The sequence below is a fragment of the Hyla sarda genome, chromosome 6, assembly GCF_029499605.1.
Source record: "Hyla sarda isolate aHylSar1 chromosome 6, aHylSar1.hap1, whole genome shotgun sequence".
Lineage (NCBI taxonomy): Eukaryota > Metazoa > Chordata > Amphibia > Anura > Hylidae > Hyla > Hyla sarda.
Genome location: NC_079194.1, coordinates 160,542,587 through 160,557,745, shown reverse-complemented (window position 1 = coordinate 160,557,745; position 15,159 = coordinate 160,542,587). Strand labels below are relative to the sequence as shown.

Sequence of the window (15,159 nt, the reverse complement as noted above, 5' to 3'; positions counted from 1 at the left end):
CACTGGAGGGAAACTGATGCTAGAACTGATCCCATTTGAATGGGTCAGTTCACAATCATTCAGTGTCTCAATTTTGACGCCAAATAGTTGGACACACCAGAAGGCATGGGACAGGAGAACGCAACTTGCTGTGTGATGACAACTGATGACAACTTGTGATCAGTTATGGCATCAGTTACGTCAAGATCTAGGCTGAGTTCACCTATGCTGGACGCGGGACATAGGTGAACCCCACCCAAGATATTTGTTAGGACAAGGAGAGACATGGGACCTTTCATATATTCTGTCTGTGCCTCCATTTAGTAGAAAATGCACTTAATTTACTGGACAAAAAGTCAAAGAGGCGTTTCCAAGCCCCTAAAGTGCTGAAGGCTAAAAAGTAAAGGTTCTCAGAAAGCAGCAACACAGAAATAAAAGGCCAGTATAGGCCAGGTCCTGGAAGATTTAAAAAAGATTGTACAGGTTAGAAAAAAAACATAACACTTTTAAAAACAGTACCACATGTGTTCTATGTACAAGTTGTACTTCGTATTGCAGCTTTTAATATGAATATGGCTGTACTTCAATACCAAGCACAACCTGTGGCACTGTTTTTGGAAAGAAAGAAACATAATTTTCTAACCCTTTATAACCCCTGTAAATATGTAAGAAACAAGTTTAATTGTGAGTAAATATATATGAAGAAAAAAAAAAATATATATATATATATATATATATTTCAGGGTTATGCTTTTTCTACCTACGTTTGTATGTTTGTTGAGTTTTTTTACCATTATTTTTTGCTTATCTTTAGGTGAGAAGCCTTACAAATGTCCTCACTGTGACTATGCTGGCACCCAGTCGGCATCTTTGAAGTACCACCTGGAACGCCACCACAGGGAAAGGCAGAATGGCTCTGGCCCACTTCCTGGTAATGGACATCCTTCAAACCAGGACCATAAAGATGAGACAGCAAATAAGAGCTCCCTCTTTATGAGACCAGACATATTACGAGGAGCATTCAAAGGCCTTCCTGGAATTGACTTTAGAAGTGGGATGATGTCCCAACAGTGGCAGACAGGGTTGATGTCGTCTGGAGACCGTCAGGGTCAGTCAAGTGGTATAAGTTCTGAGTCTTCCTCGGAAGCTTTGAAGAAATCTGAGATGTCTTCAAAAGCACCTAGCATTACAGAATTTGCAAGAACATACCCTAACATTGTAGGCAATGGTGTGAACTTTCAAGGGTCTTTGCAGGCTTTTATGGACAGTTTTGTTTTAAATTCTCTTAAGAAAGAAAAAGAAATGAAGGAGAAGGCTTTACTTGACTCCCTTCCTCTAAAATCCCCCAGGTCAGACAACAGTGAAGATAAATCAGAAAACAAAACACCTCAGAGGAAAATGGAGAAATCTCAGTATGAACCTCTGGACTTGTCTGTAAGGCCAGATGTCCAGTCTCTTCCAGGTTCATCAGTCACAGTCCAAGACAACATTGCTTGGCATGGTTGTTTGTTCTGTTCATTTACAACATCATCTATGGAACTGATGGCTCTTCATCTCCAAGCGAACCATCTCGGAAAAGCAAAACGTAAAGATTGTACAATGGGAGGGCTAGGGCACACTAAAGATCAGTTGAGAGAGTCATTGGGTGCAGCGAATAAAGTTATGGCCTCGTCTTCTTCAGTCCACAGTAGCAAGGAAATGATGACCTCAAAAATGTCTGAAAAGGCTCTACAAGGCAACTCTAAAGAGACATTATCTGATCATAAAGGTTCTTCATGGCCTAGTCATATGGATGCTATGTTTAATAATTTTCCAACTGAATTCTATAAGCAGTTTAGTGCATATCCAGGTTCAGTAGGAGCAAACATGCAAAACATGGACATTGACTCTCAGTCACCGCCTGATGATGATTCACATGTGTTGCATTGTGATTCTGTAAATACAGTTGCTACTGATGATATCTCAGATGAGTCCTCCTCTGAGGATATGGAAACATGCAAAGAAGATGAAAATGAAGAGGAGGAAGTTGAAACAGAACCCGAAAATATGAATACGGTTGATGAACCAAACAAAGAAGAAAATGACATGGAAGAAACTGAGCTGAATTCAACCCCTCTAAGATCTTCAGAAAATATGGTGTCACCATCATCACAAATGATGGAAAAGCAGTGGCACCCAAATCTTCCATTACCCCCCGATGCACCACAAAGCTCTGCAAAACTTGATCAAGCACCAGTTCCTGATGCTTTGGAGAAGCAGGTTAATATGCTCTCGGTTCTCCGAGCTTATAGCTCCGAAGGCATGGCTGCTTTTAACGGACTTGGAAGTAACACAGCAAACAGCGGATGTATGAAGAGACCGGATCTATGTGGTAAGTTGATAAAATAGAGCAAAATGTAAATAATAGATAGAGTTCCCACTGTTTATATGACTTTAGAAAACCAGGTCATGCAAATCCATGGATAAATTTGAAAATATCATGGATCACCTTGTATGACTATGTTAGACTGACTTGACCCCTACTATTATGTTTTAGGTGATGTGGTGTACACCCAAAGCTTATTACCCATCTTTCTTAAGGCCACCATGTTGAATAGAACTCAAACATTTTAAATGGAAAGGTGGTCATGTTATTGACTTTTGATTCACATTCAAGTATAGTGTAAAGTCATTGGAAACATATTGTGACTAGAGTTCTGTTGATAATACAGAATGCAGTTGATCTTGCACAGGACAGTAAGGGTACATGCACTTGGCAGACTTTACGGGGCTATCTTATGGATCCATAATGGGACCAAATGTTACTGGACATCCAAGATATAATTAGGTAAAGTATGGGCCAATAGTAGACAATGGGTACTATTTCAGTGATCCAAACAACAGCTATGTGCATAAGGTCTTAAACCTAGAGATTTACATTGTAACAAACAAAAAAATCTTGGCAGATTCTAAGCATCTACAAAAATTCTGAGACACTTAATGGCCCAGAGAGATACTGATAACATCTAACTAGATTATCTGTAGCAGCTAATTCCCTCCAAACTCCCACTATTGACACCAGTAAAATCACTTACTGATGCGAGCAGCTGTTACGTTGAAGTATTGACTCTAAATACATTGACTGTAAGAGACACATCTGTCAAATGGTACATCGATGAACCAACAATCTGGTCATGTGAAATTCTTGATAAATGGTTCCTGCACCATTTTATTATATTGCAGATTAGTCTATACTGTACAGACCTTATGGCCTTCATTTATCAATAGAAACAGATGTTTTAGAGCAGTGGCATTAATATTCATTTAAGGAACATTCTCGCCATTAAGACGAAACTTCAACTATATTTAGAAAAAAATTGGGTATTTTTGGATTAATTAGATTTTTTTTCAAATGGCTTCACTGAAAGTATAATTTAATTTTTTATAAATATATCTTTTTGTAGAGTTTTTTTTTGCTTTTCTGTAAAAAAAATCCTATTATTATGTTGATAGCATCATAAAAAAGTCATAAAATTATATTTTTCTCATTAGCATGACAGAGGCAGATCATGCCGTATAAAGGAGAAATATGCAGAGAAAAGAGAGTACTTTGGTTTAACTTCTTTTCAGTTTCAGTATAATATATTTTATTTTTTTTCTTTACTATTGATGTTAGTTTGCTGTTTATGTGTTCATCTTCACATATAGCTGCAAAATGCACTCTTTATTCTATGTGAAATGAAGATGAAGTGTGTTAGTAATACAAGGTGTGCTCGGTCTCAGTGTGCTTCTTGCACAGGAAGGGGCTGCTTGCCTAATGAAAAACAAATACCTGTATATTGGGGAATATTCACATACAGCATTGACTCTGACGACACTGACACCCCAAGTTAATAACATACAGTCTATGACTTATGCTTCACAAGACTTATTAGGGCTGGGCTAGGTCATTTGCTGTCATGTCTATTTAGGAACTTATTTAATAATTTATTTGTGCATTCATGCTTGTTTGTTTATTTATTCATTTAAATTACCTATTTGCTTTGTAGCATTTTTATTTCTTATTTTATTTTTTGTTTGTGTAAATGTTCACATAAAATGACTGCATATAGGGTATGTTTGGGTCATATTGTAGGTACAGTAGCTAAATTAGGATCTGAGGCATGTTAAAATGCAACCAAGGAGGTTTTCCTTATGCTTTGTAGTCCATTTTTAGGAATGGGACCTGTGCACATACCTCTCTATGGTTACACACATAGGGGAGATTTATCAAATCCTGTGCCGAGGAACAGTCGACCAATTGCCCATATTAACCAATAAGATCGCTTCTTTAATTTTGCAGACCTTTTGAAGAATGAAAGAAGAGATCTGATTGGTTGCTATGGGCAACTGGTCAACTTTTCCTCTGCACAGGATAAATCTCCCTCATAATCCCTATAGTTCAATACTGCAGAACTACTGGCACTACTTGTGCTGCCATATGGTGACCTCCTTACAAAAAAATATTAGTTATGGTTTTAAGGGGGAGGGGAATACTTCTGTCCAATGACACATGCTATTAGTTTTAGCCCTATGGTGATAGGTAAGTACCACATTACATTTATATGCAAAACTAAGTTTGTTGTAGTACGACTATGTGCATGAACCGTAAAATTACAATGAATTGCATTGAATCAGATATGAATAGACTACACAGAGATCATCAGGCAAATCCAAGATCCAACTAAAATTATTTCCATAAATAAAAATGTATGACTAACTACAACAGTTTTCATGTCCAGCAAGGTTGGAAACCTGTTAGTGTATTATCATGTAACCAGCAAATGTATTATAATAAAAATCATAAACAGAGTGGGCAACTCCAATCTTTGTTTAGCCATACATACCTAAAGGTGAGCGTGCAAGCATGTGTAGGTATGGTCTCACACAGACACACAGGACACACACCTTACCACATTCTGTACCTTTATAACACCACTGGCAATTTTGTCCTAGATATGCTGAAATAGGCCACTAAATAATTAAAACAAATCTATGATTAACATTTTCCAAAGGAACATTTGTTCCCCTGGTGAAGTGGTTTTTAAATGGAAAGTGCACTCTTTGTTACTTCCCAACTTTTTTTTTTCTTACCAACTACAAAGGACGTTTATCAAACTGGAAAACAAGAAAAAAAAGTCAGAAAAGCACAGGGTTTATGGATATATAGAGTTAGCTGTATGAAAAAAAAAAAAAAAAAGATTAGTGATCTACAAAGAGTACTGAAGCTACAGACACACCTAAACAAAGAAAAGTTAGGCCTGAAGTCCTTGGGCAAAGCCATGCGCATAGAGCCTGATCAGAATCCCTAAAAATGCATATTACAGAGCTGTTTGCATTCCGGATGCTGCCAGAGAAATATAAGAGAATGCAGTGGTCCCTCAACATACAATGGTAATTCGTTCCAAACTACCCATTGTTTGTCGAATCCATGGTATGTTGAGGGATTCGTGCAATCTAAAGTGTAGGAAGTTACACTCACCTGTCCCCGCCGCTCCGGACCGCGTCCTCACCATTCCCGATGCGGTCCCAGGGGCTCCCGATGCTGTCCCACTGCTCTGGCATCTTCTTCGGGATCCTCCGGCTTTTTACGCATCTTCTCCGGTGTCGGGGCCTCGCTTTCTGGTGACGTTATTACGTTGCGGCGCCGGGACGGCGTGCGCACGATGTAATAACAACGCCAGAAAGCGAGGCCCGGACCCCGAAGAAGATGCAGAAAATGCCGGAGGATCGCGAGTGGACCCGGAGCAGCGGGGATAGGTAAGTGAACCTGTCCTGGATGCTTAAACTGCTATCCGACAGCAGCTTAAGCATTTTGCACTGTCGGATAGCAGTTAATGCGATGGCCCTGACATATAAAAGCAACATATGTCGATGCTGACATCGAAATGCCATGGCCTCTGAGAGGCCATCGTATGTCGATTTGATCATATGTTGGGGCCATCGCATGTCGGGGGGTTACTGTAGTAATACATCATGTCATGTGATAGAACATTCCACATTCTCTATGAAATCTAAAGCATACAAACATACAATTAAAGGGGAACTCTGGTGGAAAGAAGAAGAAAACAAATGTTTTCAAATCAACTGGTGCCTGAAACTGGTGCCTGTAAATTACTTCTCTTAAAAAATCTTAATCCTTCCAGTACTGATTAGCTGCTGTATAAAACAGAGAAATTTGTGAATTTATTTTCTGTCTGACAACAGTGCTCTCTGCTGACACCCCTGTCCGTGTCAGGAACGGTCCAGATTAGAATAATATCCCCATAGAAAACCTCTCCTGCTCTGGACAGTTCCTGATACGTACTGAGGTGTCAGCAGAGAGTACTGTTGTCAGACAGAAAAGAACTTCACAAATTTCTCTGTAGTATATCTGTAGTATACAGCAGCTGACAAGTACTAGAAGGGTTAAGATTTTTAAATAGAAGTTATTTAGAAATCTGTTTAACTTTCTTGCACCAGTTGGTTTAAAAAACTTTTTTTCCACAGGAGTTCCCATTTAAGGAGATAAAAAAAATGCCTGTGCCAAAAATAGCAACTTGTGCTAAAAAAAAACTAAAAAAAACTGGTATGCATGACTTGCACCACATTTTCAATGTGTTTTATACACTTTTAGCACACTTTTTAACAGGAAGTGGGCAAGGCTTCACTGAAAAGAGGGTCTGCTTTCAAAGTGCCAAAAATCCACCAAACTTTATGGTGGAAAACTAAGCCAACTAATAGATTAATAGTTTTTATTTTATTCCCCCAGTATTTTCCTATAGCTAAAAGTGCTGTATTACAGAGATAAAATATGGCAGTGTGCAAGAGGTGATGAAAGATAGATAGATAGATAGATAGATAGATAGATAGATAGATAGATAGATAGATAAATAAATACAGTCCAATAAAAGGGACCCAGCACTGGATGATCGCCAGTGAGGTGCACATACTCTACCGATTCCAAGTGTCGGGTTAGATACAAAGCTTCACCTCGAGGAAACAGCACCAATCTCTAGGTCCGGTTAAAGTGCAGGCTTTTCTACTGTTTCAGAGCATAAACAAGTGCCACGTTTCGGCTAACAAGCCTTTTTCAAGCATGCTTGAAAAAGGCTTGTTAGCTGAAACGTCACACTTGTTTATGCTCTGAATCAATAAAAAGCCTACACGTTAACCTGACCTAGTGATTGGTGCTGTTTCCTCGAGGTGAAGCTTAGATGAATAAATAGATAGCTATGAGATGGATGGATAGATATGAGATGGATAGATAGACAGATAGATAGATGTGAGATGGATGGATGGATGGATAGATAGATAGATAGATAGATAGATATGAGACAGATGGATAAATAGATAGATAGATTTAGTAACTAAGTGTTGGAATTAGGGAAACAATTATGATGAAATAGCTTGGTTGCAGGTTCTAGGAATAGAGGTCAGCTGTCAGGTATTTCATATTGTAACAAAAGATTGCACACAATAAGAACGGATAGGTGACTGCTAGATTTCTCTGTGCTGCAGGAGATAATAATAGCAGCCTATTAGCAGTCATTATTTATGTATTTACTGTCTTCAGGAAATAGACGATGTGATGATTGAATAGTCAGGACAAACTTAGCATTAAACTAGAGAGTGGAACATCATCATCATCCTCCTCCTTCTCAGGTTTTGCAGCTGTCTGCTCAACACAATCGTAACATAGAATAAAACACAGGACTCTTTTATCTCACCCGAGTGGCACAATTTATAAAGACAACACTGACTGTTTGTTTTACACTTGCAAATGTATCATTTTTTCTTCCCCCCCAAGGTTCCTCAAATGAGGACAGATCCAAGTATCTCTACTATTGGAATCAGTTTCGTAAAAGTTGTTACAGAAGTTTGGGAGATATTTGCATTCATTCTACATTACCTTGTGATATCGGGCAGTAATTCTTGGTCTAGGAGACAAGTGTGGATTTTACAGGCTCATTTTGATTCAGGTGTAAAGGAAACATTCTGTTGTTGTGTAAACTGTAAAAGGCAAAATGCACCTCCTTGTAGTTTATTTTTGCTATTGTTATTTGCCCCAGCACCTTGTACCCAGTGTTTGTCCTTGGTTATGTCCAGTGGTTTAGCTTTCCTTTCCAGGTACCTAGTGGTTAGAATCACCAGTTCCTAATAACTAGTCATGTGAACAACCAGTAAATTACATCTCCCGATGTAGTGTCTTAAGGTCTGGTAACAAGTAGACCTGCAATGCAAGGCATGGTGGGTAGACCAGCACCCCAAGCCTTTAATAAGAAAGAAGGTAAAGCTCCCACTACCTCAGAATATAATCACAGTTGTGCCCTAATAGAGCAGGAGTTGACAACATACAGTGCACACTAAGAAACATACATAGCACTTTAACAGTACACAAAGGGAGCAGCATAACCTTAAGTGAACATAGACCTCTGCTTTTATGGCATTCCACCCAATAATACATTGGGGCAAATTTGTCATTGCAAACATAACAGAATTCTAGGGTTATTTAGACAAAAAAAAAAACTGTCCTACATGACTTGTACCACATTTATTATAAGATTTACACACTCAGTGTTCAACAATGAGTGTGGCCTCAGTAAAAAGGCTCTGTTAAATATGGAACACTGTGCACCACAAAAGCCTAAAAATTCTGAATACAAGATTCTAGTGCAGTTTAAGCCAATACTTGTCTACTCTTAGACTAGGCAGTTTTACAACGTGACAGGTTTATCCCACAGCCTGAGTCACTGTGATAACTCTGGCACATTCTTCCATTGTCTACTCTAAGTTTACATTTTTCAAGAAATAGATAGTTTTAGAAAATCCTGGACATTGTATCCAATAATGCAAGAGACCCTGTGAAATAATTCAAAGATCCAAAAAGTACTTTTTTCATCACACCTACTGGACATACTTCAGATTTAAAGAGATAATTTTAGGCTCTGAGGAGTAGCTGTCATCTACTATAACCAATTGTTGACTTATTATTGCTTATCTGTGTATCTTTGTCACAAAGGACGACATCAAATAACCCCAGTTTTGATGTGTTTCATGCAAATTGTAACATTTTTAGGTATTTTATTTGTTACATTGTTATTTTTTTTATTTTACAGCATAATTATTTTTTTGATTCTGTTTTCTTTTTACAGACAACCAGGACGGCCATGGGGATCCTGATTGCACCTAGTTTTGCTATTCTGTATGTTGGACTGAGAGATGGTTTGTCTCTTTGATGTACCTCCGTCTCATAGGGTTCTGTGGCGGAGGTACATCGATGATTTTCTTCTGCTGTGCAAAGCAAAAATATTACAACAAGGGGTTTTATGCTCCTTTCACATAATCTCTGATTACCATTCTCAACCTTACATTTTAGACAGCTACGTCAGCGATGAATCACTTGTGATGGCTTTTAATATTTGTTAAAGTTAACTCTCATCGGACCCTGTTATTCTGAACCTTCATAAATAAACTCAATCAGCTGCTATTCTTGAATAAATATGGTAAAGAACATTTGAGATGTCTTTAAGCAGGCATACTTTCTTAAATTATTAGCATTTTTTTCTCTCTCGATACACTAAACAAGGCTATCACTGATATACAGTGTTTACAGTTGTACATCTTTCTTTATTAGAAAATGGCAAATAATTATTATTATTTAGGGAAATTGTATAGATGCTAAATTAGGGTATTATTAGTACATGGAGATGGATATTTTTGGTTATATTTCTCTGTTTTAAAGAATCACATTCTCCAGATTTTATTGCCTGTCTTGTAGTTAAAAAAATAAATAAAATTAAATTAAATATTTCAGTTTAGCTAAAATTGCACATTCAGATAACCCAGTAAGACCTACTAACAATGTAACTAGTTGTGAGAAATATCAATTTATTACACTAATGCATAAAACAAAAAAAACAAAAAAATTGATGGTCCATTTAGAAAATATACAATACATGGTTCCTGTAGTGGTAATAATAAAGTTGCTGTTGTTTACCTTGGTTGCTGTACTTGTAATCTATATTACATCAGAATAACCAAAAGGAAACTGGAACCAGAGTATTATATTATAAATAATAGCTAAAAGACGATGTGTGCATCGACCAGAAGCCGTGAGTATAACGATAGTGGGTGGCGCCCTCACAGGCCACACCCATAGACATGATACTAGCGTAACAACCAGTGGTGAAAATATCTTCATTGGACAGTAGTGGAGTCATATACCCTGGCTAAGTTTCCTGGAGGTCTGAGAGGTGATTTTGATATTACACCTTTTTTAGATCAATGTGTTGCTGTTTGTATATTATGATGTATTTGTATTTTTAATGTATATTATTATGTATTATAAAGTTTAACGGTGGCGATACATAGAGCTATCTTAGAAGGGTATGTATAGTCAGAAGGAACATGAACAATCATGGTCGTCTGAGGAGGGGCAATAGCATGAAACACATTAAGACTGAGATGGGGTTCCAATCAATGATGTCATCCTATATGATACGCTGCACAGACAAGCAGTAATGAGCTGGAAGATTGGGTGGAACATAAGTCCTTGATGTCAAAGATTTCCAGCTAATGTCATCATGACAATGTGACCTGAAGCTTCCGGTTCTCCATCAAGAATATAGCCACACTGGGACTTTCTGACTTGTGCATGCTGACTTCTAATGGTCTTCGCTTTCTCCATCAACATGGAGTAGCACATTTGTACATTTTTATGTGTAAGCTACTACCTGTTTGTGTTTTTGTTGTATAAAGTGCTTTGATATTCAGCCTTGCTGATCTTCTCATTCTTTTAACACTCAATACAATTACTACATACAGTAGAAAGCCTAGAACCTAACAATGTGACAGTCACATATTCATGTTATATTTAAGGTGTGAGGATGACCCTTCCTTACTTAGCTGACCACAGTAGGTCCTGCTTCAGAACCATGAAAACTATTTGCAAGGAAAACTAATGAATGGGCTGCATGGATGGGCTAAGTTCAGTCATTGTCAACAGGGAAACCCTCCTTTATGACATCCGCATAATAGGGTTGTTTTGTGAGACAACTCCTAAATTTCCACTAATAGAAGACTAGTAGTAATCAAACCCCTAATAGAAGGATAATTAAACCTCTAAATATAGAAATATAATTTAGAATTTTACCACTGTTCCATAATGTCTTATTGACATGTAAATGTTTGCCTTATCTAGAGGAGCTAAGATGACAGTATAATATAAAAAAAAAGGTTTCTTATGGGTTCTTATGGGTGATGGTCATGACTTCCTACATTGTAGAAACCATACTGTAGCAGGAAATACTGGAAGCGAAAAGACTTTACAAACTGCAGGTAAGGAACACATGCAAACATTGTGTTGACCAAAGTTGTTCTCCTGTCCAAAATGGACCATGGGCCACACACACGAAAAAGATGAAGGCTAAAAGTATTTACATAATCTAGTCATTGTATGACTAGTGTTAAAAAACCTCAATGGCAGGTGCAATTCCATTTTTGTGTAGTTATACTGCAGATATAAAAGTCATCCTTGGTTTTTGGACATCTGACAAAGCTTATAGTCATTAAAAAGAAACAGGTTGTCCAGGGTTAAAAAAAATATATATATGTCTGCACTATACTATACTATACTACAGCTTTTGTGTGGTATTGCAGCTCAGACACATTCGCTTCAATAAAGCTAAGCTGCACTACTAGACACAACCTCTGGACAGGTGTGGTGCTATTTCTGCAGAAGGGTAGCTATGCTTTTCTAGAACCCCATTAAATGTAACCACAAACTCACAGTGTGAACCATGCCGAACTGTCCGATTGCCATCCAAGCTCCCACAGTGCATTACTTTCTCTGGCTACAGCTGTGAGTGGAATATGAACCATGATGGAACACAAAATCAGTGAAATTCATTTCAAGTATTGTAGGTAGATTATAGCGGTAAGAAGAGACATTGAAAAACTGGAAATGTTCTTTAATTTGTAATGGAGTCCAAATCAGTAAAAAAAAAGGGTATTTGGAGATTTATTCAAGATCTCATCATGAGGGTGGGATCTACACACTACTGCCAAGATTGATACATTGCGGTTATTCATTGAACCTTTTCTAATGTGTTAAATGGGATGTTTAGGATTAGAAATCCATGGTTGATATTTCACAGAAACAATGGGCTACATTTGGTTACTGAGTTCAGTTCCTCTGAAGTGAATGGCGTTGCACTGCAATACCAATTACAACCTGTGAGCAGGGGTAGCACTATTTGTAAAGGAAGCAGCATGGTTTTTCTAGTCATCCCAAGATGAAGTTCTCTACAATGATTATTTGCATTAAAACGTAGGCCCAGGTTTACCAATCTTAGATGGACAGACTTTAAATCCACCAGATACATCAAGGTGTCTCAAACTGATGATGCATCTGGTGAATTTGTAGAGTGCAAGTGTGAGTTTACACCAACTACAGTGGTCCCTCAACATACGATGGTAATTTGTTCCAAATGAACCATCGTTTGTTGAAACCTTTGTATGTTGAGGGATCCGTGCAATCAAAAGAATATAAAGTTATACTCACCTGTCCCCGCCACTCCGGGCCATCACTGCTGCCATGGATGTCGCCCTCCATCGCAGTCGCTGCGTCCCCGGGGTGTCAACGCCGTTCCGGACCGCCTCTGCTGGCCGGGAACGTCGCTGTCCATCGCCGTCATCACGTCGCTGAGCATGCCGCTCCTATTGGATGACAGGATGGCGTGCGCGGCGAGGGGATGACGACGACGGAGAGCGACGGCGATGCAGGCGATCCCAAAGAGGACGGTCCGGAGTGCCGGGGACAGGTGAGTGAGACTCACTGGACCACACGGGCACCTTAAATTACTATCCGGCGGCAGCTGAAGTAGTCTGCGCTGCTGGATAGCCGTTTATGCGATGGCCCCGACATAAAAAAGCATTGTATGTTGATGCTGCCGTATGTTGAAATTATCGTTTGTCGGGGCCATCGTAGGTCAGGGGGGGGGGGGGGGGTCACTATTTTTTTTTTTTCTTTCTTTTTTGCCAGAGAATTTGGTGCAATTTTTGCTGTTTCTCAAGCCACACCCTTTTTCTGTAAAGAAGTGCCCACTTTTAACAAAGATAAGCCCCCTTTGGCAGGAAAGGCGGAAAATTGTCTTAAAGTTTCTAAAATCTATAGTAAATGTGGCAGAAGTCCTTAAATGCATTTATTGATGCAGGTTCTGCTAAGTCTGCAGCAAAATTCTGTGAGATTTGCTATAGTAAACAGAAACACCGAAACTGCGGATGCATGGATTATGTGTTATGTAAAAGTGTTTTGGTTTGTTTTTCTTTTATTTATTTTTTATTTCTCACGTTCCAAAAATAAATAAATAAGAAAGAAAATCAATGAAATAAGAAGTTTCCAATGGGGGATTTGTTTATAGATTGATTAACATAATAATGAAAGAAGGGGAACATCAACATTAACCTCAGGAGGAATAAGGAAGAAATGACACATAGTAATGTAGTATTTATAGAGCAAATACATCCAGCCACATTGTATGTGCCTATGAAGGCCTCTGAATTTTTCATGATGTTTTCTTGCATAGGATAAGAGGATTATATTTATTAAATAATGAATTATATTAAAATTTGATTGATGCAGACTCCAGATGACATTTCACTGTCTCTTCTTCTAAGATAAAATATACAGTAATGGCGTGTGAGGTGCCATGGACATACTGCATGTAAGTAAGTGGTAACATCTATATAGGACAATTTAAGCCCTTCTGTAAATTGTTGCTAAATCAGAAGTCATCCAAAAGTAGCAGAAACATGCAGTATATAAGAAAGGATCAAGGAGACTTTTCAGATTCTTATAATTTTCTGTATGTTTACATTATGATGTACAGTAAGTATGTTCACATGCAGAAAATGTTTTTTTCATCTAAATGAGTTTTTGGGGGTCAGCACACATTTCTGAAAGGGAATCTCTGTCTCTGAATGACTGTTATGAAGCTCCTTTTCCTCTTCTCTGTATTTCATTACTTAAAATGCACACAGTAGCTGCTGCAGAACTTCTTTTTATAAAGGAAGTAAAGCTTCATGTCTGTTACTGAATTATTGATTGACATGAAGATTAACTCTGCCTACACAAGGGGTTTTGCAGCATCTGGAGTGTATATTACAAGTTGTTTTGTACCGCCTACAGTAAATTATGGAAATGTTATAAGTCTCATCAGACATGTGTAATATTACAAGGCCCCAGTACTCCTTGCTGACTTCTAATACTCTTAAAATTTATAGCTGAGAGTACACGTTACCATGTAACATACCTCAACTGCTGCACAATCACTTTTTGGAGATTGCTCATCCTTTTGTTAAAGAGCTTGGGTGCTTATTATGAGATATTGAACAGATGACTCTCATCGTAAAGAGCCCAGCTGCAGCAGAACCTCTTTTTTCAGATGAATGTGGGAAATTAATATTTAGTAGGGCTGAAACTAACAATTATTTCTAAACTTGATTAGTTAGCTGATTAGTAATACAATTAATTGAATAAAACCCAAAACGGTATTAAGGGACCAAGGAAGGGTTTACAGTAGGATGGGAGGAAGTCGGGACTGCATTGTGAAGTGTTAACAGGGGGAAAAGAGAGGGGTCAGCACTTGAAAGGTTAACAGAGGGTAAAAGCGAAGGGACAGAAACTGAAGGTTTAACGGGTAGAAAAGAAAGGGGATGGCACCTGAAGGGTTAACCTAGGAGCCTCACTGCAGGGGAGAAGGAGCAGTTCACAGGCCTTAGTGATGGCTGTCCTCCTGCTCCAGGAAGTTCTGTCAGCTTCTGGTAAATCAGGTGGGCTCCCACAATGTCAGGACCGGAGGCTTCATGTCATCGGAGGTGTCGAGGACAAAGAGGCGGTGCTGGCTTCCAGACAGCACTACAGGCCGCCGTTTCAGTGCTGCAAGTAGGCCGCAGATGTCACTGGCCGGTAGCATCTTTACAAAGGCACAGGAGGGTAAGAGGAGGCACCAGAGGGTAAGTGGAGGCACCGGAGATTAAGGGGAGACACCGGAGGGTAAGGAGAGGCACCAGTGGGTAAGAAGAGGCCCCAGAGGGTAAGGGAGATGGAGGGGGGCATGTAGGGGAAGACTGAGGGGATAAAAGGCAGAAAAAAAATATGAAAAATAGTAGGAATACTGT

At 38.7% G+C, this 15,159-nt stretch overlaps 1 protein-coding gene across 12 annotated transcripts in view; it reads left to right on the top strand.

Moving 5' to 3' along the window:
* Nucleotides 1–15,159, top strand: part of ZNF536 (zinc finger protein 536) — a 723,850-nt gene that overhangs the window by 408,662 nt on the left and 300,029 nt on the right. For 10 of the 12 annotated variants that reach the window (XM_056525667.1, XM_056525658.1, XM_056525662.1 and 7 more), the window contains one exon: nucleotides 794–2,350. In XM_056525667.1, coding sequence (XP_056381642.1) covers nucleotides 794–2,350 — 1,557 coding nt within the window. The other 2 variants (XM_056525668.1, XM_056525666.1) reach the window with 2 other exon arrangements.